Source organism: Papio anubis, chromosome 1 (genome assembly GCF_008728515.1).
Source record: "Papio anubis isolate 15944 chromosome 1, Panubis1.0, whole genome shotgun sequence".
Classification (NCBI taxonomy): domain Eukaryota; kingdom Metazoa; phylum Chordata; class Mammalia; order Primates; family Cercopithecidae; genus Papio; species Papio anubis.
In genome coordinates, this window is record NC_044976.1 from 30,901,766 (window position 1) to 30,927,140 (window position 25,375).

At 51.9% G+C, this 25,375-nt stretch overlaps 1 protein-coding gene across 1 annotated transcript in view; it reads left to right on the forward strand.

Moving 5' to 3' along the window:
- The first annotated feature begins 16,305 nt into the window (after window positions 1–16,305).
- Window positions 16,306–25,375, forward strand: part of KIAA1522 (KIAA1522 ortholog) — a 35,398-nt gene continuing 26,328 nt past the window's right edge. The window contains exon 1 of the mRNA XM_003891523.3: window positions 16,306–16,659. Coding sequence (XP_003891572.2) covers window positions 16,425–16,659 — 235 coding nt within the window. The 5' untranslated portion in view covers window positions 16,306–16,424. The remainder of the gene's footprint in view (window positions 16,660–25,375) is intronic.

Here is a 25,375-nt window from a genome sequence, read left to right on the forward strand (position 1 = left end):
CTCCCAAAGTGCTGGGATTACAGGCGTGAGCCACCGTGCCCAGCCAAAGGTAGAGTGTTTTCTAAATTCAGTCCTTTCTTTTTATTTTATTTTCTTTTTTTTTTTTTTTGAGACAGAGTTTTGCTCTTGTTGCCCAGGCTGGAGTGCAATGGCATGATCTCAGCTCACTGCAACCTCCGCCTCCCAGGTTCAAGCAATTCTCCTGCTTAAGCCTCCCGAGTAGCTGGGATTACAGGCGCCCGCCACCACTCCCAGCTAATTTTTGTATTTTTTAGTAGAGACGGAGGTTTCACCATGTTGGCCAGGCTAATCTTCAACTCCTGACTTCAGGTGATCTGCCGGCCTCAACCTCCCAAAGTGCTGGGGTTACAGGCATGAGCCGCTGTGCCCGGCCCTAAATTCAGTCCTTTCTAATCTACCATATGGAGGAAGGATTAAGTGCACAGACCTTGGCATCATACAAACTTGGGTTCAAGTCCTGGCTCTCCTTTTTACTAGCTGTGTAACCTTGGGTAACTCCTCAGCTTCCTCCTCCATTAAATGGGTTGATCCTACTTACCTCCTGGGGATCTAATGCAATAATGCACATAAAGCATTCAGCACTGGGTCTGGTGCATAGTAAGTCAGGTAATGGCACCTGTAGTTAATATCCTTTCTTTCTGGTCAATTCCCCCCACCTCCCAACTCCTACCTCCTAGGCATATTTCGCTGGATGTCCAAGTCAAATTCTAAATAGCCAAAAGCAAAATTTCATCTCTTCTTTTTCCTCCCTAAACACCAGATTCTCTTGTTGCCCTACCTCTATTAATGCCTCACCATCTTTCACTGAGGCCTGAGGCCTAGCCCTCAGGGATGTTGTACAAACAAGTACCAAAGCTATGTGCAGCGGAGGCCTACTTGAAAAATCATTGTCTTTGCCCTTAAGGAACTCTCAAGCTGGTGAGAGAGTTAGACAGACAAACAAACATGATAAGATAATTGCTCTACTAGAGGTTTATATGGAGGACTTTCTATGCTTAGAAGAAATGCTGAGCTGGGCGCAGTGGCTGACCCTCGTAATCCCAGCAATTTGGGAGGCCGAGGTGGGTGAATCACCTAAGGTTGGGAGTTCAAGATCAGCCTGACCAACATGGAGAAACCCCATCTCTGCTAAAAATACAAAATTAGCCAGGCGTGGTGGCGTATGCCTGTAATCCCAGCTACTTGGGAAGTTGAGGCAGGAGAATCACTTGAACACAGGAGACAGAGGTTGCAGTGAGCCGAGATTGCGCCATTACCCTCCATCCTGGGCAACAAGTGCGAAACTCCATCTCAAAAAAATAAAAAATAAAAAAAAGGAGTGCTGAAGTGTGACTGGATCAATCCAGGAAGACTTCCTGGAAATGATAGCATTTGGGTTGACACCTGTAGGCTGAGTAGGGGCTTGAGAGGCAGACAAGTCAGGGAGAGCCAAAAAAAGTACCCACAGACAAAGGTGTGGCCACGAGAAGGCAGGGACTGGAAGCTTGCATGTGTTTTAGAGAGCTTCTCTGGGGCAGCATGGAGGATGCTGGAGGGGAGAAAAGCTGAGGCAGCAGACAGATCCAAGAGGAAGATTTAGGATCTGAAAGTTTACTCCTGCTTTGCTATGAAATGCTGTGCAAACTTAGGAAAGTCACTTGAGCTCACTGAGCTTCCCTCCCTCATCTGTCAAATGGAGAGAATAATAGGTACCCATGGGGATGCCGGGGAGGGCTGAATGAGCTAATGGAAGGGAAAGTGCTGGATAAATGCAAGCTGTTGTTATTGTAGAGAATCCACTGGGGCAGGCCGTGTTTCATCTGCAGCCCCACCTCAAAAATGGCCTCCCTGAGCCTCCTCCAAGTCAAGTCCACATCCTCCCAGGCTAGGGGGTAGGGTGGGGTGCAGGATGCAGGGGAAGGATGCACACACACCTAACTATGGATCTTGGCTCACTGGCTGTGTGACCTGGGACCAGTGTCTTCCCTCTCTGAACCTCATTTCTTAGAGCTAAGAACCCAACTTACAGGGCTTCTGTGAATTCTGTGGGACCAGGTAAGTGATCATTAATTGTAGACAATCAGTTCCCTGTCCCCTGCTCTCCAATTCCCTCCTCCAGGGCCTGGCACCAAGCTGAGCAGAGTGGGAAACAGTAAAAAGGTTTTTTTGTTTGTTTGTTTTTTGTTTTTGAGACGGAGTCTTGCTCCGTCGCCCAGGCTGGAGTGCAGTGGAATGATCTCGGCTCACTGCAAGCTCCGCCTCCCGGGTTCACGCCATTCTCCTGCCTCAGCCTCCCAAGTAGCTGGGACTACAGGCACCCGCCACCACACCCGGCTAATTTTTTGTATTTTAGTAGAGATGAGGTTTCACCGTGTTAGCCAGGATGGTCTCGATCTCCTGACTTTGTGATCCACCCGCCTCGGACTCCCAAAGTGCTGGGATTACAGGCGTGAGCCACTGCGACCGGCCGAAACAGTAAATATTTAATAACAGATGGGCTGAGAGCTCCTAACTGAAGGGAGATGTGGAAGAGCTGGACGACACTTGCTTCCCCAGCAGGGGCAGCTGTACAGACAGGCCGACCTGGGCTTCAGGGCTAGTGACAGCCGGATCCTGAAGGAGCTCTTGCCTCCAGTGACTTCCTGAGGGAGCCGCAGTGGTCTTCCCAGGGTACCATAACCCCACAACACATCTCTCCTATTCTCTCATTCTGCTGCTCAAGTGAACATCAAATGGATGCGGACCCCACTCAGCAACCACCCACTGAGTCCCTCTCCACTGTGCCAAGCCTCTCCTGGCACTACAAATTCAGAGAGGAAGGAGGCCAGCCCTTGCTCTTCAGGTCCTCCCATCTAGCTGTGAGAGTGATGGAAAACATGTTTGCTAAAATGTGATAGCTATCCTGGGCAACATAGGGAGACCCTGTGTCTATGAATAATTAGAAAAATTAGCCGGGAGTGATGGCACGTGCCTGTGGTCCCAGCTACTCGGGAGGCTGAGGTGGGAGGATGATCGCCTGAGCCTGGGAGGTCAAGGCTGCAGGGAGTGGTTTGGGTGCGACCCAGCGCCTGCTATGGGGGAAAAGAGAGACACCCCCTCTCAAAAAAAAAAAAAAAAAAAAAAAGGCTGGGTGGCCGGGCGTGGTCCTGGGGGCTGCAGCTGTGCATGTCATCACTTAGTCACTTGCCTGGTAGTCACCTACGAGTCAATGATTCAAAGGTTTCCATCCCAGGGATATGTCTGCCCCTTAGTTGAAATTTACAGCGACAACGCCTTTGATCAGGGGAGCCACTAAGGGACTGAGACTTGAGTCCCAGAGCAATCAGGCAGAGAGACTGTGCAGCTTCCTTTCCCTTCCTGCCCAGAGGTGCTGCCTCTCCCTCTGGCCCTGGGCCTCCCCTTTGTGAATTTCTGTCTCTGTGGTTGTCTGTGGGCTGAGGCAGCAAAAAGAACATTTTGGAGTGAGCCAGAGGTAAATCCAAATCCTGGTTCTATTACTAACTAGCTATGTGACCTTGGTCCAATTTCTTATCCGCTCTGAGTCAGTTTTGCAGAAAATGTTCAAATTTGCAGTATCTTTACGTACTTGTATGCAAATTAGTAGAAAAAGGCCAGAGGTTGGTCAGGCGGCGGTGGCTCACGCCTGAAATCCCAGCACTTTGGGAGGCCGAGGTGGGTGGATCACCTGAGGTTGGGAGTTCAAGACCAGCCTCACCAACATGGAGAAACCCTGTCTCTACTAAAAATACAAAATTAGCCGGGCGTGGTGGTGCATGCCTGTAATCCCAGCTACTCGGGAGGCTAAGGCAGGAGAATCACTTGAACCTGGGAGGCGGAGGTCGCAGTGAACCGAGATTGCACTATTGCACTCCAGCCTGGGCAACAAGGTGAAACTCTCTCAAAAAAACAAAAAACAAAAAAAGGGCCAGATGTGGTGGCTCATGCCTGTAATCCCAGAACTTTGGGAGGCTGAGGCAAGCAGATCATGAGGTCAGGAGTTGGAGATCAGCCTGGCCAACATAGTGAAACCCTGTCTCTACTAAAAATACAAAAAAATTAGCTGGGTATGGTGGCAGGCGCCTGCAACCCCAGTTACTTCAGAGGCTGAGGCAGGAGAATCACTTGAACCTGGGAGGCGGAGGTTGCAGTGTGCTGAGATTGCACCACTATTCTTCAGCCTGGGAGATAGTGCAAACAAAACAAAACAAAACAAAAAGGCCGGAGGGGTTTATACTACCCTTCTCATTAATAGTGGTTGGGGTAGGGTGGGAAAGGGGTATGTGATAGGGAACTTTTACATTGTATCCTATTTTCTCCTGTATTATCTGGGCCTTTATAAGCATGTATATTATTGCATTTGTAAGAAGCGGGGATAATCCTACCAAGTTTACAGATTTTTGGAAGGATTTTAAGAAGATCCTACAGATAAAACTCTTCTCATGCTGTCTGCTGCAAAATTGGCTCTCACCAAGTATTAGTTCCCTTCTCTTCTCTTCCCCTTGCCTGGAACTGTGTTTCTATTTGTAAGTGTTTGCCTCTTTACATCTATGTTTGTTTACAGGGCCTGATTGAATCTGTCTGTGGTTTATGGGCTGCTAAGCATCTGTGTGTATTCTGTTATTATATTGGTGAATGTCTGCACATCTGGAAATGTGTGCATTTGTGTATGTGTGTCTGTGTGTCTCTGTATAAGTGAGTATATGTTGGTGGGCGAGGTGGCTCAAGCCTGTAATCCCAGCACTTTGGGAGGCTGAGGCGGGTGGATCACGAGGCCAGGAGATCGAGACCATCCTGACTAACATGGTGAAACCCCATCTCTACTAAAAATACAAAAAAATTAGCCAGGCGTGGTGGCGGGCACCTGTGGTCTCAGCTACTAGGGAGGCTGAGGCAGGAGAATGGCATGAACCTGGGAGGTGGAGCTTGCAGTGAGCCAAGATCCTGCCACTGCACTCCAGCCTGGGGGACAGAGCGAGACTCTGTCTCAAAAAAAAAAAAAAAGTGAGTATATGTTTGGGTGTATTGGTGGTGTGTATGTGTGTGGGGTGTAGCTGTGTATCTCAGCTTCTGTTTGTGTCTGTTTATATGTGTTTATTTTATTTTTTATTTTTTTTTGAGACGGAGTCTCACTCTGTCACCCAGGCTGGAGTGCAATGGCATGGTCTCAGCTCACCGCAGCCTCCACCTTCCGGGTTCAAGTGATCTTCCTGCCTCAGCCTCCTGCATAGCTAGGATTACAGGCACCTGCCACCACACCAGGCTAATTTTTGTATTTTTAGCAGAGACGGGGTTTTCACCATGTTGGCCAGGCTGGTCTCTAACTCCTGACCTCATGATCCACCCACCTCAGCCTCCCAAAGTGTTGGGATTACAGGCGCAAGCCACCGTGCACTGCCTATATGTCTTTATTATTATTATTATTATTATTATTTTGTTTTTTTGAGACAGAGTTTTACTCTTGTTGACCAGGCTGGAGTGCAATGGTGCAATCTCGGCTCACTGCAACCTTCACCTCCCAGGTTCAAGCGATTCTCCTGCCTCAGCCTCCCAAGTAGCCGGGATTACAGGCGCATGCCACCAAGCCCAGCTAATTCAGTATTTTTAGTAGAGACAGGGTTTCTCTATGTTGGTCAGGCTGGTCTCGAACTCCCAACCTCAGGTAATCCACCCACCTCTGCCCCACAAAGTGCCGGGATTACAGGCATGAGCCATCGCACCTAGCATGTTTATTATATTTTTAATGCATATATATTTTTGAGACAGGGTCTCTGTTGCTCAGGCTGCAGTGCAGTGACACAATCATGGCAGCTTTAACCTCCTGGGCCCAAGTGATCCTTCCACCTCAGCCTCTCAAGTAGCTCGGACTACAGGCATGCACCACCACACCCAGCAATTTTTTTTTTTTTCTTTTTTGAGATGGAGTTTAGCTCTTGTTGCCCAAGCTAGAGTGCAATGGCCCTATCTCAGTTCACTGCAACCTCTGCATCCCAGGTTCAAGCGATTCTCCTGCCTCAGCCTTCCAACTAGCTGGGACTACAGGCACGTGACCACCACACCCGGCTAATTTTTTGTATTTTTAGTAGAAATGAGGTTTCACCATGTTAGCCAGGCTGGTCTCAAACTTCTGACCTCAGGTGATCCACCCGCCTCAGCTCCCAAAGTGCTGGGATTACAGGCGTGAGCCACCGTGCCCAGTCCAGCCAATTTTTAAATTTTTGTAGAGATGGGGGTCTTCCTATGTTGCCCAGGCTGGTCTCGAACTCCTGAGCTCTAGCAATCCTCCCACTTCAGCCTCCCAAAGTGTTGCGAATACAGGCATGGACCACTGTGGCCAGCCTATGTGTGTTTAGATGTCAGTCTGCCTCAGAATACCTGAGAGTTTACGGGTATCTAGGTGTGGCAGTGTGTCTCTGGGTTTGTATATGGGTATGTGTACCCACATATTTGGATGTGCCACTGTGAAGTGGTGTGTAGGTAGGTTTACCAACCTCTGTCTGTGTCTCAGTGTGTTTGTGTCTACATCTATGTAGATGTGGGGATGGGGGCTGGGGTCTCTAAGAGTCCACATCCAGTTGTTCTCCTGTCTGTGGGCAGAAAGCTCTGCCCACATATTTCAATCCCTCTCCCGCTTCCAGAAGGCCCCGAGTGTGGGTGTTTCCCTCGTGGCCCTGCCCTTGGGCACAGGGCTTGATGCCCAGGACTAGTGGAGGGTGTGTCTGCAAACACCTAGAGAGTGGCTCCAGCCAGCACCTGACATGTAGCCTTCCCAGCTGGCAGACCAGACTGATCATTTTCCTATTTCTGAGAAGAACCAAGCCCCTCTCTTTGGAGAGCAGAGAGCCCTCTGTATGTTGGGGTCAGGAAATCCCTGCTCTCTCAGCCTAGGTCAGTGTCCATCTGGCTGAGCTTTTAGTGTTTGTCAGATACAGCCAGACAGTTGGGGAAACAAAACGTGTCTCCACGGCAACCCGCCTCCGCCTTCGAACTTGGGCAGTTCAGTGGTTTTGCAGGGCCCCTTTTGGGCCCAGTGCTGGGATGGGGTGGGTGGGTGAGGATGAGTTAATAAGGCTTTTGCATATGTGCACTGCATCCCCACACCCCAACATACTCAAATACCTCCACATACACTCCTTCCGTAGGTAAAATTGGATGTTCAGAATGGGGAAACTGGTTCCCAGAGAAGGCAATGTCTTATTGCCCAAGGACACACTTAGCAAGTTAGTAGCAAGACCAAAATAATGAGAACCAGGTTAGCTGTAGGGCTCCTTTTGCCCCGCGTAGTTTTCTCATTCTAGGATTCAATAATTACTTTAGAATATACATATGCATGTATGTTTTATGTGTACTGTATATTTATAAAAACATTTTTTTTTTTTGAGATGGAGTTTCACTCTTATTGCCCAGGCTGGAGTGCGATGGCTCGATCTCGGCTCACTGCAACCTCCGCTCCCAGGTTCAGGCGATTCTCCTGCCTCAGCCTCCCAAGCAGCTGGGAATATAGGCATGTGCCATCATGCCCGGCTAATTTTGTAGTTTTAGCAGAGACAGGGTTTCCCCATGTTGGTCAGGCTGGTTTTGAACTCCCAACCGCAGGTGATCCGCCCGCCTTGGCCTCCCAAAGTGCTGAGATTACAGGCATGAGCCACCGCGCTGGCCAAAAGCATTTTTTTTTTGAGACAGAGTCTTGCTCTGTCGCCCAGGCTGGAGTGTAATGGTGCAATCTTGGCTCACTGCAACCTCCACCTCCCGGGTTCAAGCAATCCTTCTGCCTCAGCCTCCAGAGTAGCTGGGATTATAGGCACATGCCACCATGCCTGGCTAAGTTTTGTATTTTTAGTAGAGATGGGGTTTCATCATGTTGGTCAGGCTGGTCTCAAACTCCTGACCTCATGATCCTTCTGTCTCGGCCTCCCAAAATGCTGGGATTACAGGCGTGAGCCACAGCACCCAGTCCCCAAAACATTTTCTAAAGTAATGAAAAACATGTACACACATACAGTTGGGTTCTATGCTAATTTTTTTTTTTTTTTTGAGGCGGGGTCTCACTCTCTCCCCAGACTGGAGTGCAGTGCTGCAATCTCGGCTCACTGCAACCCAATCTCCGCCTCCCAGGTTCGAGCCATTCTCCTGCCTCAGCCTCCTGAGTAGCTAGGAATACAGGCATGTGCCGCGACGCCCAGCTAACTTTTGTATTTTTAGTAGAGACAGGGTTTCTCCATGTTGGTCAGGCTGGTCTCGAGCTCCTGACCTCGTGATCTGCCTTCCTAGGCCTCCCAAAGTGCTGGGATTACAGGTGTGAGCCACCGGACTCGGCTGATAACTAGTTTCTTTGCAGACCTCAGAATAAAGCTTCTCCTGATATTTTTATGAAGTTGTTAAAACTCTTACTACTGGCCAGGCGTGGTGGCTCACGCCTATAATCCCAGCACTTTGGGAGGCTGAGGCAGGTGGATCACGAGGTCAGGAGTTCAAGACCAGCCTGGCCAAGATACTGAAACCTTGTCTCCACTAAAATACAAAAAAATTAGCTGGTGTGGTGGAATGCGCCTGTAATCCCAGCTATTTGGGAGGTTGAGGCAGAGAATTTCTTAAACCCGGGAGGTGGAGGTTGCAGTGAGCCAAGATTGCGCCACTACACTCCAGCCTGAGCACAGAGTGAGACTCTGCCTCAAAAAAACAAACAAGGGCCGGGTGTGGTGGCTGACACCTGTAATGCCAGCACTTTGGGAGGCCGAGGTGGGCAGATCGCGAGGTCAGGAGATCGAGACCATCCTGGCTAACATGGTGAAACCCCATCTGTACCAAAAATACAAAAAAATAGCTGGGCGTGGTGGCGGGAGCCTGTAGTCCCAACTACTCAGAAGACTGAGCCAGGAGAATGGCGTGAACCCAGAAGGCAGAGCTTGCAGCCAGCTGAGATCGTGCCAACGCACTCCAGCCTGGGTGACAGAGGGAGACTCTGTCTCAAAACAAACACACAAACAAACAAAAACTCTTACTACTTACTCCTGCTTACCTATGAGACAGTATTTTCTAAATACCCACTAACTAAAACAAACTGCTGCAGGAGTAAATTGAATGCTGGCATTCAGATAAAACAATTACCACCCCCATAACTTAGGGTTTCAAATTTTTAGCCCATTAAAAATGTCATCGTAGGCCAGGCGCAGTGGCTCACACCTGTAATCCCCGCACTTTGGGAGGCCAAGGATAGAGGATAACCTGAGCTCAGGGGTTCAAGACCAGCCTGGCCAACATGGTAAAACCCCATCTCTACTAAAAATACAAAAATTAGTTGGGCGTGATGGCGGGCACCTGTAGTCCCAGCTACGCGGGAGGCTGAGGCAGGAGAATGGCGGGGACCCGGGAGGCGGAGCTTGCAGTGAGCCGAGATGGCGCCACTGCACTCCAGCCTGGGCGACAGAGCGAGACTCCGCCTCAAAAAAAAAAAAAAAAAAACAGTCATCACTGCTCTCACTGATTTACTTTATTTTTATTATTTAATTTAATTAATGTATTTATTTTTGAGACGGAGTCTCGCTCTGTTGCCCAGGCCGGAGTACAGTGGCTCAATCTCGGCTCACTTCAAGCTCCGCCTCCCAGGTTCACACCATTCTCCTGCCTCAGCCTCCGGAATAGTTGGGACTACAGGCACCGGCCACCACGGCTGGCTAATTTTTTGTATTTTTTTTAGTAGAGATGAGGTTTTACTGTGTTAGCCAGGATGGTCTCGATCTCCTGACTTCGTGATCTTCCTGCTTTGGCCTTCCAAAGTGCTGGGATTACAGGTGTGAGCCACTGTACCCGGCCTTTATTTTAGTTTTATGTATTTATTTTTTTTGAGATGGAGTTTTGCTCTGGTTGCCCAGGCTGGAGTGCAATGGCACGATCTCTGGCTCACTGCAACCTCTGCCTCCTGGGTTCAAGCGATTCTCCTGCCTCAGCCTCCTGAGTAGCTGGCATTACAGGCATGTGCCACCACACCTGGCTAATTTTGTATTTTTAGCAGAGACGGGGTTTCTCCATGTTGCTCCCAGCCTCAGTTGATTCACCTGCCTCGGCCTCCCAAAGTGCTGGCATTACAGGTGCAAGCCACCGCACCCGGCCTATTTTTATTTTTATTTTATTTATTTTGAGACAGAGTCTCACTCTGTCACCCAGGCTGGAATGCAGTGGCACCATCTCTGCTCACTGTAAGCTCTACCTCCCGGGTTCAAGTGATTCTCCTGCCTCAGCCTCTCGAGTAGCTGGGATTACAGGGGTGCGCCACCACGCTCAGCCAAATTTTGTCTCAAACTCCTGACCTTGTGATCCACCTGCCTCGGCCTTCCAAAATGCTGGGATTACAGGCGTGAGCCACTGTACCTGGCCTGATTTACTTTATTTATGTATTTTTAATTATTTTTTTCCTTTTTCTTTTTCTTTATGAGACGGAGTCTCGCTGTGTCGCCAAGGCTGGAATGCAATGTTGTGATCTCGGCTCACTGCAACCTCTACCTCCCGGGTTGAAGCGATTCTCTTGCCTCAGCCTCTTGAGTAGCTGGGACTACAGGCGCACACCAGTACACCTGGCTAATTTTTGTATTTTTAGTAGAGATGGGGATTCACCATGTTGGCCAGGCTGGTCTCAAACTCCTGACATCAGGGGATCCGCTTGCCTCAGCTTCCCAAAGTGCAGGGATTACAGGTGTGAGCCACCATGCCTGGCCCCACTGATTTACTTTATTGTATGTAAAAGTTATAAGTTTTGATTTACAAAATTTATACTTATATTGCTTTTATTCACCAGAATTTGGATGGATTTTGTCTGAGGGAGAAAAAAGTTCCACTGCTAAAATAAAAAGTTTGAAAACCGCCGGGCGCGGTGGCTCAAGCCTGTAATCCTAGCACTTTGGGAGGCCGAGACCGGCGGATCACGAGGTCAGAAGATTGAGACCATCCTGGCTAACACGGTGAAACCCCGTCTCTACTAAAAAATACAAAAAACTAGCCGGGCGAGGTGGCGGGCGCCTGTAGTCCCAGCTACTCGGGAGGCTGAGGCAGGAGAATGGCGTGAACCCGGGAGGCGGAGCTTGCAGTGAGCTGAGATCCGGCCACTGCACTCCAGCCTGGGCGACAGAGCCAGACTCCGTCTCAAAAAAAAAAAAAAAAAAAAGTTTGAAAACCACTTTTCTACACTGTGGACAGCTAAGAGAGGGACAATCTGATCACTGAATATCTGTGGTCAATCTCTGGAAGCTGGAACACAGCACTGGTGCTCAGGACATACTTGTTGAAAGAACGAAGGGAAACACAACTCGTTGCACACTAGAGACTGGGTGGTGGCAAAAACTACCTCTCTGCTCTCTCCTTTCTCTCTTCTTTCCTCCCCCTGCACCCTCACATCTCCTCTCCCCCCTCCTCTCTTTTCTTAGGAGCTGGCATCAACTTAAAGTTGGGAACCCATAAGACTCCATTTGTTCTGGCCACACACCACTAACACCCTACCCATTCTCTTCGCAACTCAGCGGGAGGAAAAATGGGTGGAATTAGGCTTGGGGCTTGATTCTAAGAGATGCCTAGAGGATCAAAGAAGACCTCAGCAGGGAGGTTGTTTGAAATGTTAAGACGGCTGCCACAGATGCCAAGAGCCACGGATTAGGGGACAGAAGAATGCTGGCTGGGATCTAAATCTCCCCCCTCCCAACTTTCAACTATGCAGGACTGCTCTGCCCTCTGGTACAATTCTGGCCCCTGCAATTGGTCTATTGAGGGAACTGAGGGAAGCCACAGGTGCTCCCATCCTGAGGCTGTCGGTCTCTTCCTGGTCTTCCCTGTAAAATGTAAGAGGTTCAGCCACAACTTTTGGCCTGGCTGCCCAGTCTGGAGTGAGGAGTCTTGGTGGTAGGAGGCCAGGCCCAGCAGAAGACAAAGCTGGGTCCTGTGGAAGGCAGGTCTCCCAAGTGGAAAGGGGGATTGGTGTGTGTGAGGGCAACATCAGGGTGGTCCTGGGATTTCCCCAAACAGAGGGGCAAAGCTGGAGGGCCCTTGGGATGCTGCCTCAAGCCTGGTTTTTTTGCTGGTTCCTCCCTGGGGACAGGTTGGAAGTTTTCTTCCTGGTCAGGTGACAACCTGGCTCCAGGTTGAACTTTGGGCCCTATCCACAGGGACTGCTGGGAAATCAGCTCCCTCAGCTGCCTGCAAGGCCAGCAAAGACATGTAGCTGAGCTGAGCAATCATTAATCCAGGGAGCAGGATTCAGCTACAGCTGAGACACAGGCTAGCTCTTCCTAGGCTAGCCCTCCCTGGGTGGCTCAGAAGCATGTCTGTCCATTAGGCCAGGAAGCAAGAGGGAAAGCTGAACTGCTGGTCTGAGCATAGTCCAGACTAGGGATGAGAAGTGAGAATCTCTGGGTGCTGGAGTCAGGAGCAGTGAAGGGAATACAACTCTGACCTCTCCTCATTTCCCTTCTTCCTCTCCCTACCTCCAAATCAGAGGATCCAATCTGTGGGTTGATTCCCGGAAATTCTAGTTTGAGGGGAATTTCCCTGAGGAATTATATGAGACACTGGCAGGGCTATCTTCAGAGGCATGCAAACTGTGTATTTACACATAACCCATGCTCAGAAAGGCTCTGTGCTTGGTTGAATGTTTTGCTGTTGCCCCCCCGTCTTTTTTTTTTTTTTTTGAGATGGAGTTTCGCTCTTGTTGCCCAGGCTGGAGTGCAACGGCATGATCTACGCTCACTGCAACCTCTGCCTCCCGGGTTCAAGTGACTCTCCTGCCTCAGCCTCCAGAGTAGCTGGGACTACAGGCATGCACCACCACGACCGGCTAATTTTTGTATTTTTAGTAGACACAGGGTTTCTCCATGTTGGTCAGGCTGGTCTCGAACTCCTGACCAACCTCAGCCTGCCTCTGCCTCCCAGAGTGCTGGGATTACAGGTGTGAGCCACCGCATCTGGCCTAATTTTTGTATTTTTAGTAGAGATGGGGTTTCATTATCTTGGCCAGGCTGGTCTTGAACTCCTGACCTTGTGATCTACCCGCCTCAGTCTCCCAAAGTGCTGGGATTATACAGGTGTGAGCCACTGCACCCAACCTGTTTTTTTTTTTTTTTGGGAGAGAGTCTCGCTCTGTCACCCAGGCTGGAGTGCAGTGGCACGATCTCAGCTCACTGTAACCTCTGCCTTCTGGGTTCAAGCAATTCTCCTGCCTCAGCCTCCTGAGCAGCTGGGACCACAGACAAGCACCACCATGCCCTGCTAATTTTTTTGTACTTTATTTGTTTATTTATTTATCTATTTTATTTTATTTTATTTTTTTGAGACAGAGTTTCACTCTTGTCGCCCAGGCTGGAGTGTAATGCCATGATCTCGGCTCACTGCAACCTCTGCCTCCTGGGTTCAAGTTATTCTCGTGCCACAGCTTCCTGAGTAGCTGGGATTATAGGCACCCTCCAGCATGCCTGTCTTTTTTTTTTTTTGAGATGGAGTCTCACACTGTCACCCTGGCTGGAGTGCAATGGCGTGATCTTGGCTCACTGCAACCGCCGCCTCCCGGTTTCAAGTGATTCTCCTGCCTCAGCCTCTCGAGTATCTGGGATTACAGGCGCCTGTCACCACGCCTGGCTAATTTTTGTGTTTTAAGTAGAGACGGGGTTTCACTATGCTGGCCAGGCTGGTCTCGAACTCTTGACCTTGTGATCCGCTGGCCTCGGCCTCCCAAAGTGCTGGGATTACAGGCATGAGTCACCTTGCGCAGCCTGCTATTGCCTCTTGAAATTCTTTTTTTAAAAGACAAGGTCAGGCCAGGCGCGGTGGCTCACGCCTGTAATCCCAGCACTTTGGGAGGCCGAGGCGCGTGGGTCATCTGAAGTCAGGAGTTTGAGACCAGCCTGACCAATATGGTGAAACCCCATCTCTACTAAAAATACAAAAATTAGCCAGGAGTGGTGGCGGGCGCCTGTAGTCCCAGCTACTCGGGAGGCTGAGGCAGGAGAATCGCTTGAACCTGGGAGGCTGAGGTTATAGTGAGCCGAGATCATGACACTGCACTCCAGCCTGGATGACAGAGCGAGACTCTGTCTCAAAAAAACAAACAACAACAACAACAACAACAAAGACAAGGTCTCACTCTGTTTTGCAGGCTGGGGTGCAGTGGCGCGAACATAGCTCACTATAGCCTTGACCTCCTGGGCTCAAGGGGATCCTCCCACCTCAGCCTCCCGAGTGAGTAGCTAGGACCACAGGCACGTGCCACCACACCTGGCTAATGAAAACTAGTTTTTTTTTTCGAGAGAGGAGCTGTCACCATGTTGCCCAAGGCTGGTCTCGAACTAGGCTCAAGCAATCCTCCCACCTCGGCCTTCCAAAGTGTTGGGGATTACAGACATGAGCCACTGTGGCAGGCAGGCCTTGAAATGCTTAATAAGTTTTTTTTTTTTTTTAAGACAGAGTCTCGCTCTGTTGCCCAGGCTGGAGTGCAATGGCGCAATCTCGGCTCACTGTAATCTCTGCCTACCCAGTTCAAGCGATTCTCCTGCCTTAGTCTCCCAAGTAGCTGGGACTACAGGCATGCACCACCAAACCCAGTTAAGTTTTTGTATTTAGTAGAGATGGGGTTTCAACATGTTGGTCTGGCTGGTCTTGAACTCCTGATCTCAGGTGATCCACTTGCGTGGGCCTCCCAAAGTGCTGGGAATACAGGCCTGAGCCACTGTGCCTGGCACCTGTAACACTTTTCCCTTGAAAACTGCCTTCCCTACATTCCCTTTCCTCACCAGCTAACAGAGGAAGAGGCTGGGTTCTTAGGATTAGTGCTAGGCTGGGCCAAGAGCACTCAGAGTACAGGCTGGTTTCCGATCCAGAAGGGGTGCTCTGGGATTGTGGGCTGGATCTGAATGAATGGTGGTTAGACAAGAAACGGAGGCCCAGCATGGACACGGGGGTGGTCTGCCCCAGAGCCCCCAGGTTCACCACAGCTGAGCCCCTGGGGACTCAGGGAGATCCCACTGCACTCTAGTAATCCTGCAATGTCACGGTGAGTGCTATCTACAGTGTGATGGGGCTGACTGCGCTGGGTGACCCAGACAAATGGGTCCCTGCGCTCGTGGAGACCAGGACCAAGAGAAAGCCGTGTGACCAGAGTCAGATTAGGTGATTCTGGTCACCCCACTGGTATGGACATCACAAGGCTCTTCTGGGGACTGAGGGAGGGGGTTCAAGGGTACTGAACCTACAGCTGGCCCTCAGTGCAATTTCTGGCCCTTCGGGTTTGAAGCCTCGGACCAGGCTGAAACAAGACCCAGATGCCCATCTTGGCTCCTCTGCCGCTGACCACTTGTGTTCTTGGGCAATCACTGTCCCCTTCTGGCCTCCATTTCTCTTGTTGTGGGATCAGATGATATAAAAGGGCTTGGTCAGCTGTAATAGAGGCAGAGGCCTGGAGGCAATGAGCACAGCAATTTCAGGATTCTTCAAGGCTTTCTTTCCTACCAGCCTCCCAGTCACGCCTCTCACCTGCCCAGAGTTCAACCCTAATTAGTGTTGAGCATCTCAGTGGGAACTCCTGGTCCAGGCAGGAGTGCCCTGGGGCCTCAAAGCCTAGTCCAAGGGTAAACGGAGGAAGGACTATCCTCATCCCTGCCACCAAAGGGTGAGGCAGGAATACAGGGCGCCTAGGGCCCCCGCTGCACACCGAAGATGGTTGGAGCCTGGGGGGAAGGTGTAGTAAAGAGAGAGGAGGCCACTCTAGTCAGCAGATGTGAGGGAAATGCCCACTGCGGGTCACACGTCTTGGACGTGTCGGAAGCCTCTACTCTTGGCGCAAGCCCCCCAACACTGTCGGGGCTTGGAAGGAGTTCTCCAAATTCCCTTATTCCAGGAAAAAATATTCCAGAATCCCCTGTCTGTTCCCAGTCCAAACTTGGGATACCAAGGCTCCCGGGGTCCAACCCCAGCCTCTCGCTCCCCCTTTTCTGCGCCCTTCCCCTTCCCGTCCCCACCCCATACCACCCTCTTCCGAACGGACCTCCCGCGGTGCCCCCTGCTGGACTGAACCTCAGTGCCGCCCCCTCCCGGGCAGCCCCACGACCCGCCCTCTCGGGCCCCGGCTGGGGGCACGACCCCGGGCTCCCGGGACCCTCTCCTCGCGGGACCAGACCTCGCCCTCCGCCGGGCCAGGGGGAGGCGGGGAGGGGCCGCAGGCAGCGCCGCTCCCGCCCCGCGGCCGCTCCCGCCCGGCTTCTTCCCTCCCCGCCGGCCTGCGCCCCGCCCGCCGCCCGGCCGGCCCCTCCCGCGCCGCTCCCGCCGCCCGCTCTCGGCGCCCGCTCGGCCTCCGCCGCCCAAACTTTTCTCCGGGCGCGCATCCCCGGCGGCCGCCCCCGGCATGGGCGCCGCGCCGCAGGGGGCCTGACCCGCCGCCCGCTCCGCCCCCGCCTGCCATGGCGGCCCGCGCGCCCCCCGCCGCACCTGCGGCCGAGGAGCCGGGGAACCCGGGCGGCCCCCCGCGCAGGAAGAAGTCCCGCTCCGGCGCGTCCGGCCTCCGCCGCGCCTTCAGCTGGCTGCGGGGCAAGCGGCGCAAGAAGAAGGCGGCGGGGGCCGAGGGCGCCGAACCGGCCGCCCCCCGGGCCAAGAAGGCGGAGGACAAGGCCAAGAGGGCCAAGGGCAAAGGCCGAGGTAAGGCGGTCGGCACCTGGGCTGAGCGCGGGGGGGCGCCGAGGGTGCGGCCGCGGGGGCTCTGCCGGGGGTCCGCGCGCGGCGTGTTGGAGGGGGGTGACCCCCAGGAACTGGTGCTGGGGAGCTAAGAGGCCAGGGCTGAGTCCGAGCACCTCCACCCTGCGCTGCCTTCCGCACTTTCCAGACCCAGTCTTGCCTCGCTCTGAGGGGAAGGGACCCCCGGCCGGGCCAGGGATCCCCTGGCAGAGCAGGAAGTGCTGGCAGCCCGACTCCAGGGCGGTGAGGCGATTCCCCCTCCCCCAGGCTCACCCAGGTTCTGCCCTCTGCTGAGTCAGGGGGTCAGAGACTCAACGCTGGCCTGTGGCCAATGGGAGAGACAGGTGGCCTTGGGTCTCTGGTGGGGACCCTCTGGGTCTGGAAGGTCAACCGCACTCACAGAGAGTTTCAGCTCCAGCTGGATCTGGATTTCCAGCCCCACAAAGGACCCCGCATGGAGCGCAGTGTGCCCTGCCTTAGCTTCTTAACAGTGCTGGCTTTTCCCACCTAGGCCAGTTTCCTCACGCTCACCTGGGCCAGGCCACAAACATCAACTCCTGGGGTAGTGAGCTCTCAAGGTGAACCAACCCGCCCCTCACCATCACTCCTTCTTCCAGCCCTGGAGAAACATGCCAGTGTCAGAAGTGTGCTTACAGATGGGGGAAACTGAGGCCCAAGCTTAATGGAGAGGCTGTACCTGGGCTGGGGTGGGTACTTAAAATTCAACAGCTAGTTCTCAGTCTTTCTGAATTTGAGCCCCTGGGCTCCTCCTCTGGCCTTAATGGGCAGCCTGAAAGCCGGGGAAGCCGACCTGGCCCATCCCTGCTGGGGTCACTTTCCGCTCCTTTCTTGGGCCTTCCCTCATTTCCCTGTTTCTGTCTTCCTTTTGGTGGGGAGGGCTTGAGTCTTTGCCAAGCGGGTGGAGCTCCCTTGGGGTTTGCCGTCCTGGGAAGTCCACCTTTCCTAGACTGCTGCTGCAGTGCTGGAGGTGAGGAAATGGCCGGGTGTGCGGGCCCATCCCATTCTGCCTGTGTTTATCCTCCCAGTGTCCTTTAACCACCTCTTCTGGGAGAGTTAGAAGGAACACTTTAGGGGTCAGGAAGAGGGTGGAAAGCCTCTTGTGTGATTGTATCCGGCCTGATCTTCCTTTTGGATAAGGGCCCTGCTTCCCTGCGGCACAGCCACAAATAGAAGTGAGGGTGCTGAGGCTGGGGTGACTGGGCCAAACCCTGAGGGAGGATTGGATTTGGGTGAGAGATGTTTCCAAAGGCTCTGCAGTCCCAACAGGACATGGAGTCTGTCCCAGGGCTGCCCCACTGGGATTCAGTCTGAAGTCATCCCCATCTCATTCAAGAGGGCATTGCAGCAGGATGGATTGTGGTCAGACTGTCAGAATTGGCAGGCAGAAGCCTAGTGGACTAGCAGTGTATACTCCAGGGCAGTGGACCTTTTTCCTCTGGGAGACCAGCCTGGGAGGCAGGGGGCTGGAAAAGCTGAGCCTGTAGGTCACTGCTCCAACAACCTGGGTTTGGGGTCATTGGGTCAGTGGCCAGGCCTCCCTCTCGCCTTGTGTTTAGTATCAGGTGGCTCTGGGCTTTCTGGGCAGCATGTTGGCCTGATTTGAGCCCACGTGCATGGGCAACACCTCCTTGCCCCTGGCTGTTGTTTCCCCAGGTCTGGAGGTGGCCCCGGGTACGACTGGAGGAAGTCCTGTTCCCTTTTACTCCAGCCTCCTATTATTGCAATTGTTTCCTTGTCACCTGCCTGGCCCAACTTCTTTTCTATTTATTAAGAGAAATAAATCTGATCCCTCTAATCTCCACTGGCAACGCTGGCCAGGAAGGGGAAGCTTGCAGAAGGCTTAACTCTTTCACGGAAAATGTTCAGAATGGAGATTGGGAGAGGTGGGGAGGAGGGATACACAGGAGATTCCTAGGAGGTCAGGGATTTTGCTGGGGAAGTCATTATTTCCTCCATTCTAATCTCTGGCTCAAAGACCTACAAGAGGCAGGTCTTGATTCCTCTAATCTGACTCTCCTACTATAAGATGGAAAAACTGAGCTTGTCATGGAGTTTTACCAGTCTTCCATGATTCCCTTGCTGACCTCACTACCCTGCACAGACTTAGAAGAAGAGAGGAAGTCTGACATTTATTGATTAGTCTGAATATGTCAAGATCTCACTTGCCGATGAAAAAATTGAGGCTCAGGGACAGTGAGTGACTGATTTGACCAAACTGGGATTTAAACTCAAATCATCTGCCTCAAAAATGGGGACTGTTTTCATGACTCTCCCAAGGACATAGAACAGCAGGTAAGACTGGAAGATCTTCTCGTTCAACTCACTTTACAGATGGGAAATGGCCCAGAGAGAAGTGAGGGAACTTGATAGAATGGGGAGAGTATCAGAGTCAGGCCGATGAGAGTTTAACTCCTGGCTCAGCTACTATCAAGCGCCATGATGTAGGATGAGCAACTTCTCTGTGGGCTCCTTGACTCCACCACTGTCTTGTGGGGAAGAAAGGGGGAATCCTCTGGCTGGACATTGCCTTGATGGGGCTGTGACCTTTCTGTCTCACCCAGATTCTCACAGGAGAGCATATTAAAATTATATTAAAGCCTGGGTGTGGTGGCTCACGCCTCTAATCCTAGTATTTTGGGAGACCAAGGCGGGCAGATTGCCTGAGCTCAGGAGTTTGAGACCAGCCTGGGCAACACGGTGAAACCCCATCTGTACTAAAATACAAAAAATTAGCCAGGCGTGGCAGCGTGCACCTGTACTCCCAGCTACCCGGAAGGCTGAGGCAGAAGAATTGCTTGAACCCGGGAGGCGGAGGTTGCAGTGAGCCAAGATTGCACCACTGCACTCCAGCCTGGGCAACAGAGCGAGACTCCAAAAAAAAAAGAAAGAAAATTATATTAAAGAGAAGTCACCATAGAAATGCAAGGGGTTGCTATGACTATGTTATAAGTTTAGTCACCTGAGCTCTAAGGACCCAGTCTGGAAGGAATGGGCTCTGGGCCTAAGAACAACTTTGCTTGGCTGGGCGCAGTGGCTCTCGCCTGTAATCTCAGCAGTTTGGGAGTTCAAGGTGGGTGGATCACTAGGTCGGGAGCTCGAGACCAGCCTGACCAACGTGGTGAAACCTTGTCTTTACTAAAAATACAAAAATTAGCCAGGCGTAGTGGCGTGTGCCTGTAATCTCAGCTACTCAGGAGGCTGAGGCAGGAGAATCGCCTGAACCTGGGAGGCGGAGATTGCAGTGAAGCGAGATTGTACCACTGCACTCCGGCCTGGCAACAGAGTGAGACTAGGTCTAAAAAAAAAAAAAAAAAAAAAGGACAACTCTGCTGCCCTGGTCTGCCCCTCTCAAGCTACAAGATGCTGGCAGGTTATTCTCCCCTCCAAGCCTCAGTTTCCTTATCTGTAAAATAGGGATAATAAATCTTGGCTTTATAGGGGCCTTTCCAGGATCAAATAACCTAACAGACATGCAACTGCGTTGTGAACTGTGGAGCATGGTGCAGCTGGCAGCAGGTTTCTGCTGTTGTTATGCTGCTGAGGACTTGGGCATTAGTTAAGTTCACCGTGATCCATGTTTGGAAAACAGCCCGTGATGATGATGATGATTGAGGGGGATTCATAGAGGGTAGAGTCTCACCCTTGTCCCACAGGAGGACTCAGACATAAGAAAAAGTTCAAAAAAACCAAAAACAAACAGGAATCCATATCTTCCAGAAATATCACCTGGACTCTAGACAAGTGTGTGGGTAGAAGTGTTTCTGGGACAGATGCCAGGACTGGAGCCCAGCAGATAATCAGGGGAGGCTTTCTGGAGGAGGCAAGCAGCCTGTGGAAGGAGGGCAGGGTCCTGGCTAATCTGAATGGGAAGAGAAGTAACAGGAAGGCTGTTATGTGCTATATATACCCTAGACAGGCATTTTCATCAAAGTCTTCCTATGTCCTTACAGCAACCTGGGAGGTGGACAGTTATTACCATTTGTAGGTGAGAAAAAAGGGGTGAGAATAAGTAGCCCAAGGTCACTCAGCTTCATTTATTTGAAGAAGACATATTCTTTACTCTGTAGTGTCAGGCACTGTTCAAGGTGATGCGAATGCCGGAGGACCAGACGGGCAAGGTCCCCATCTATGTGGAAGTGAGGTTCACAGTGTTACAATGACGGAGCCACTCAGTCTGCCTCCAGAGGCCACGCTCTACAAAGAAAATTATACGATGATGGCTGTGTTTCTGACTCTGGAGGGGGGTGACCTCTCTAGAGTCTTAGACAAAACCAGTTTTGGGGAAAGGGGTATATAGTCCTCTTGAGGGTTTCTCTTGTGCAGTGGGCAGCGGCTGAGGGGTGGGAGTGGGCATGGCTCTGATACTGAGAATTTGAGAGCCACCCTGCCAGACCCAGCTGACTTAGCCCTATGTTAACTCCAGTCAGTTCACTGTGGCCTCTCCAAGTTCCCTCTGGCCATTCAGGGAGGACGGTCCTTTCATGGCGTGGAGTTGTGGAGAGAACCCTCAGTTTGAGTTCAGCTCTGTTGTATGACCTTGGGTAAGTCCTGCCCCTCTTTGGACCAGACATGCCCTGTCTTAACAAAGATAGTTTTTTGTTTATTTGTTTGTTCATTTGTTTTTGTGAGACGGAGTCTCGCTCTGTTGCCCAGGCTGGAGTGCAGTGGCAAGATCGCGGCTCATTGCAACCTCTGCCTCCCAGGTTCAAGTGATTCTTCTGCTTCAGCCTGGGACCACAGGCGTGTGCCACCATGCCTGGCTAATTTTTGTATTTTTAGTAGAGACAGGGTTTCACCATATTGGCCAGGCTGGTCTTGAACTCCTGACCTTGTGATCCGCCCGCCTTGGCCTCCCAAAGTGCTGGGATTGCAGGCATGAGCTACCGCATCTGGCCGACAAAGTTGGGGTTTAATGGCCTCTGAGACTCTTGCTAGTTCTAGGAGTCTGTGGGTTTGAGAATGGGCTGAGGGAGTAAGCCTGTAGGGGCTGGGGGCTAGGCATGGGGATGGGAGCTGTGTCCCTGTGTCCAGGAAAGGAGAGCTGACCTCCAGCCAGCCAGATAAGACACTGAGACCCAGTGGCCTGGATGTAATAGGAAGGTGGATAAGGTGGCCGGTGCAATGGCTCACACCCGTAATCCCAGCACTTTGGGAGGCTGAGGCGGGTGGATCACTTGAGGTCAGGAGTTCAAAAACAGCCTAGCCAACATGGCGAAACCCCGTCTCTACTAAAAATACAAAAATTATGGCCGGGCACAGTGGCTCACACCTGTAATCCCAGTGCTTTGGGGGGCCGAGGCGGGCAGGGATCACCTAATGTCAGGAGTTCGAGACTAGCCTGGCCAACATGGCAAAACCCCATCTGTACTAAAAATGCAAAAATTAGCTGGGTATGGTGACACGCACCTGTATTCCCAGCTACTCGGGAGGCTGAGGCAGGAGAATAGCTTGAACCCAGGAGGCGGAGGTTGCAGTGAGCTGTGATCATGCCATTGCACTTCAGCCTGGGCAACAAGAGCAAAAAGCTCCGTCTCAAAACAAAAAACAAAAATTAGCTGGGCGTAGTGGCAGGCGCCTTTGGGAGGCTGAGACAGGAGAATCACTTGAACCCAAGAGGCAGAGGCTGCAGTGAGCTGAGATCACGCCACTGTACTCCAGCCTGGGCAACAGGAGTTCAACTGGGTGACAGTTTCATTCAAAACTCAAAAGGAAGGTGGGTAAGAAGAGTCCATTATGAACAATGTCATTTCTGTCTGCTGAGGAAGGGGCCTAGATAGTTCCAAAGCAAAGTGAGAGTCAGGTCTCTGGGGTCGTGGGCACCTTGCCCTTCTGAGGTCAGGATGGTGTCTGTTTGCCCGTCAGTCAACACTCCACGTGTTTTCCCCTTCTGTGTCAGTGCCCGTGCTGCTTCTCCTGCCTGGGATATGCTCCCCTTCACTTTGCTATCCAGTGAACTCCTATTCAGCCCTCAGGGCCTGGTGTCAGTGTCATCTCTGCAATACTCCCAGGGGAAGTTATTGTCCCCAGACCCTAGAGCAAGGTGCTTAGGAGAGTTGGGGTTGGGCAATATATGCTTTTCCAGCCACTTTCTTCTTGGGTAAAGGGCACCTCATTGTCCTTACCTGGGGCCTGGACCAATGTAATAGGGGCTGAGTTCCCTCTGCTATGGGATACCTCCGATAGGGGAGTGGTTTCCCCAGAGGAGTTTGGGGTTTCTTAAGATTGTGACATTTTGGCTTCCCAAAAATGTGAAAAATAAAGAGTGTGACAGGGTGGCTGCTGTGTCTCCCTCGGACCCCTGTGAGAGGATAGACATTGTTTTCTTTTTTTTTTTTTTTTTTTTGAGATGGAGTCTTGCTCTGTCGCCCAAGCTGGAGTGCAGTGGCGCGATCCTGGCTCACTGCAAGCTCTGCCTCCTGGGTTCACGCCATTCTCCTTCCCCAGCCTCCCAAGTAGCTGGGACTACAGGCGCCCGCCACCGCGCCCGGCTCATTTTTTGTATTTTTAGTAGAGACGGGGTTTCACCGTGGTCTCGATCTCCTGACCTTGTGATCCGCCCACCTCGGCCTCCCAAAGTGCTGGGATTACAGGCGTGAGCCACCACGCCCGGCCTGACATTGTTTTCTTAGAGTCCAGACGGGAGAGGGAGCCTCACTCACTTATTTCACAAATATTTCCTAAGTGTTATATACCAGGCACTGCCCTAGGGATGAATAAGAGACAAAGTCCTGGGCCTCATGAACCTCACAACGAGTGTGTGTGTAGGGGGAAAAATATGCCGAACAAGTAATTAAGGGTTAAAAAGTGTGATAAGAGGAAGCACAGCAATCTCTAAGGGAGGTCAATGATGGCTTCCCCAGGGAGGTGGCACTTGAGCTAAAATGGAAGGATGAAAGGAAGCTGGGATTGAAGGGTTTGTGGCACTGGCGTCAGGCAAGGCACATGCTAGGGGCTTGGGACCAGCTGGCTATCTGGGGTTCCATGGGATCCAGGGATTGCTGTACCTCACTATTTTGAATAACCAAAGGGCAAAGACTGGGTTGACAGACACCCTGGCCAGCACAAGGCCTGGCTAAGTGGCCTTGGGTGATAGGTAATGCTCCAGTATGGGCCCCCAGAGATAGGCATCTCTGGATCCTAGACTCTCAGAGCTCATGGCCCGAGATGTCATAGGGAGCCCTCATGGTACATACAGATGGGGCAGCTGAGGCCCAGAGGAGGAAGTGACTTGCTCAAGTTCACATGGCCATCTAGTGTCAGAGGCAGAAGAAAAGCCCACACTGTCAGGCCTTCAGCTTCCTCACTCCTTTGTTCAGACTTCAAATGGAAAATCCCGTCCCAGAGAGGTGCCTCTGCCAGGGGTGGGAAGAGCTGAGAAGGAAGCAAGGCCAAGGGAGTCTCCCCTGCCCTCTCCTCAACATCTGCAGGGGCTCCTTCGAGCTGTCTCGCCCTCACCCTTCTCTTGGAAATTCCCCTTGGGCCTGAAAGGGGCTCTCAGTCAGTGTGCTCTCTCCACACTGTACCCTCCCTGCAGTCCCTGAAGCATGGCTCCTAGCCAGGGTTGAACTGTGGTGGCCAAGCCCTGTGACCCCAGAAATCTGCATTCTCTTGTCAGCAGAGGGCAGAGTGAGAGCCTCCCCTCAGCACCTGCTCCTTGGAAATCTCTCTCTCTCCAGACCCTCAAAGCTGTTTCAGCTGCTCATGGCCTGTCACATGTTAAAGAAAACGAATAAGAGGGACCATTGTATGTTATTTGGGCCACAGTGAACATGGCGGGGTTAGAGGAACAGGGACACACACCTTCCTTGTGCAGACCCCAAGGCCACCTCCAGCCCGTTGGCAGACTTGGGGAAGTCAGCCAAGTTCCTGCAGCTTCCTAGGGCAAGAGGAGTGAAATCTCTGTCCGCCTCCCCCATCGTTAGTTATACCCCACTGTACTCTATGCCCTTGTACTCTACTGTCCTGAGGGGCTGATTCATTAAAGGACTGTCAGCCCACTCACAGGGTGCCCAACTCTGTGCTTGGCATGGAAGGGGCGATAGAGACAGCTCAGCCCACAAAGGATTTAAACCCTGAATCTTGTAGCAAAGTGCGTGATTCCCAGGAGGCTCCTGGTGGGGAGAATACTAAGTGAGGCCTCCTGTCTGCTTAGGACACCCCGTTCTCCAAGTCTAGCCAAGTGAGGTCTTCCCCAGCATTTTCTTTTTTATTTTTTGAGACGGAGTTTCGCTCTTGTTTCCCAGGCTGGAGTGCAGTGGTGCAATCTCTGCTCACTGCAACCTCCACCTCCTGGGTTCAAGCGATTCTCCTGCCTGAGCCTCCTGAGTAGCTGGGATTACGGGCACCTGCCACCATGCCCAGCTAATTTTTGTATTTTTTTCTTTTTTTTTTTTTTTTTTTTGAGACAGAGTCTCGCTCTGTCGCCCAGGCTGGAGTGCAGTGGTGCGATCTCGGCTTACTGCAAGCTCCGTCTCCCGGGTGCATGCCATTTTCCTGCCTCAGCCTCCCGAGTAGCTTGGACCACAGGTGCCTGCCACCACGGCCGGCTAATTTTTTGTGTTTTTAGTAGAGACGGGGTGTCACTGTGTTAGTCAGGATGATCTCGATCTCCTGACCTCATGATCTGCCCACCTCGGCCTCCCAAAGTGCTGGGATTACA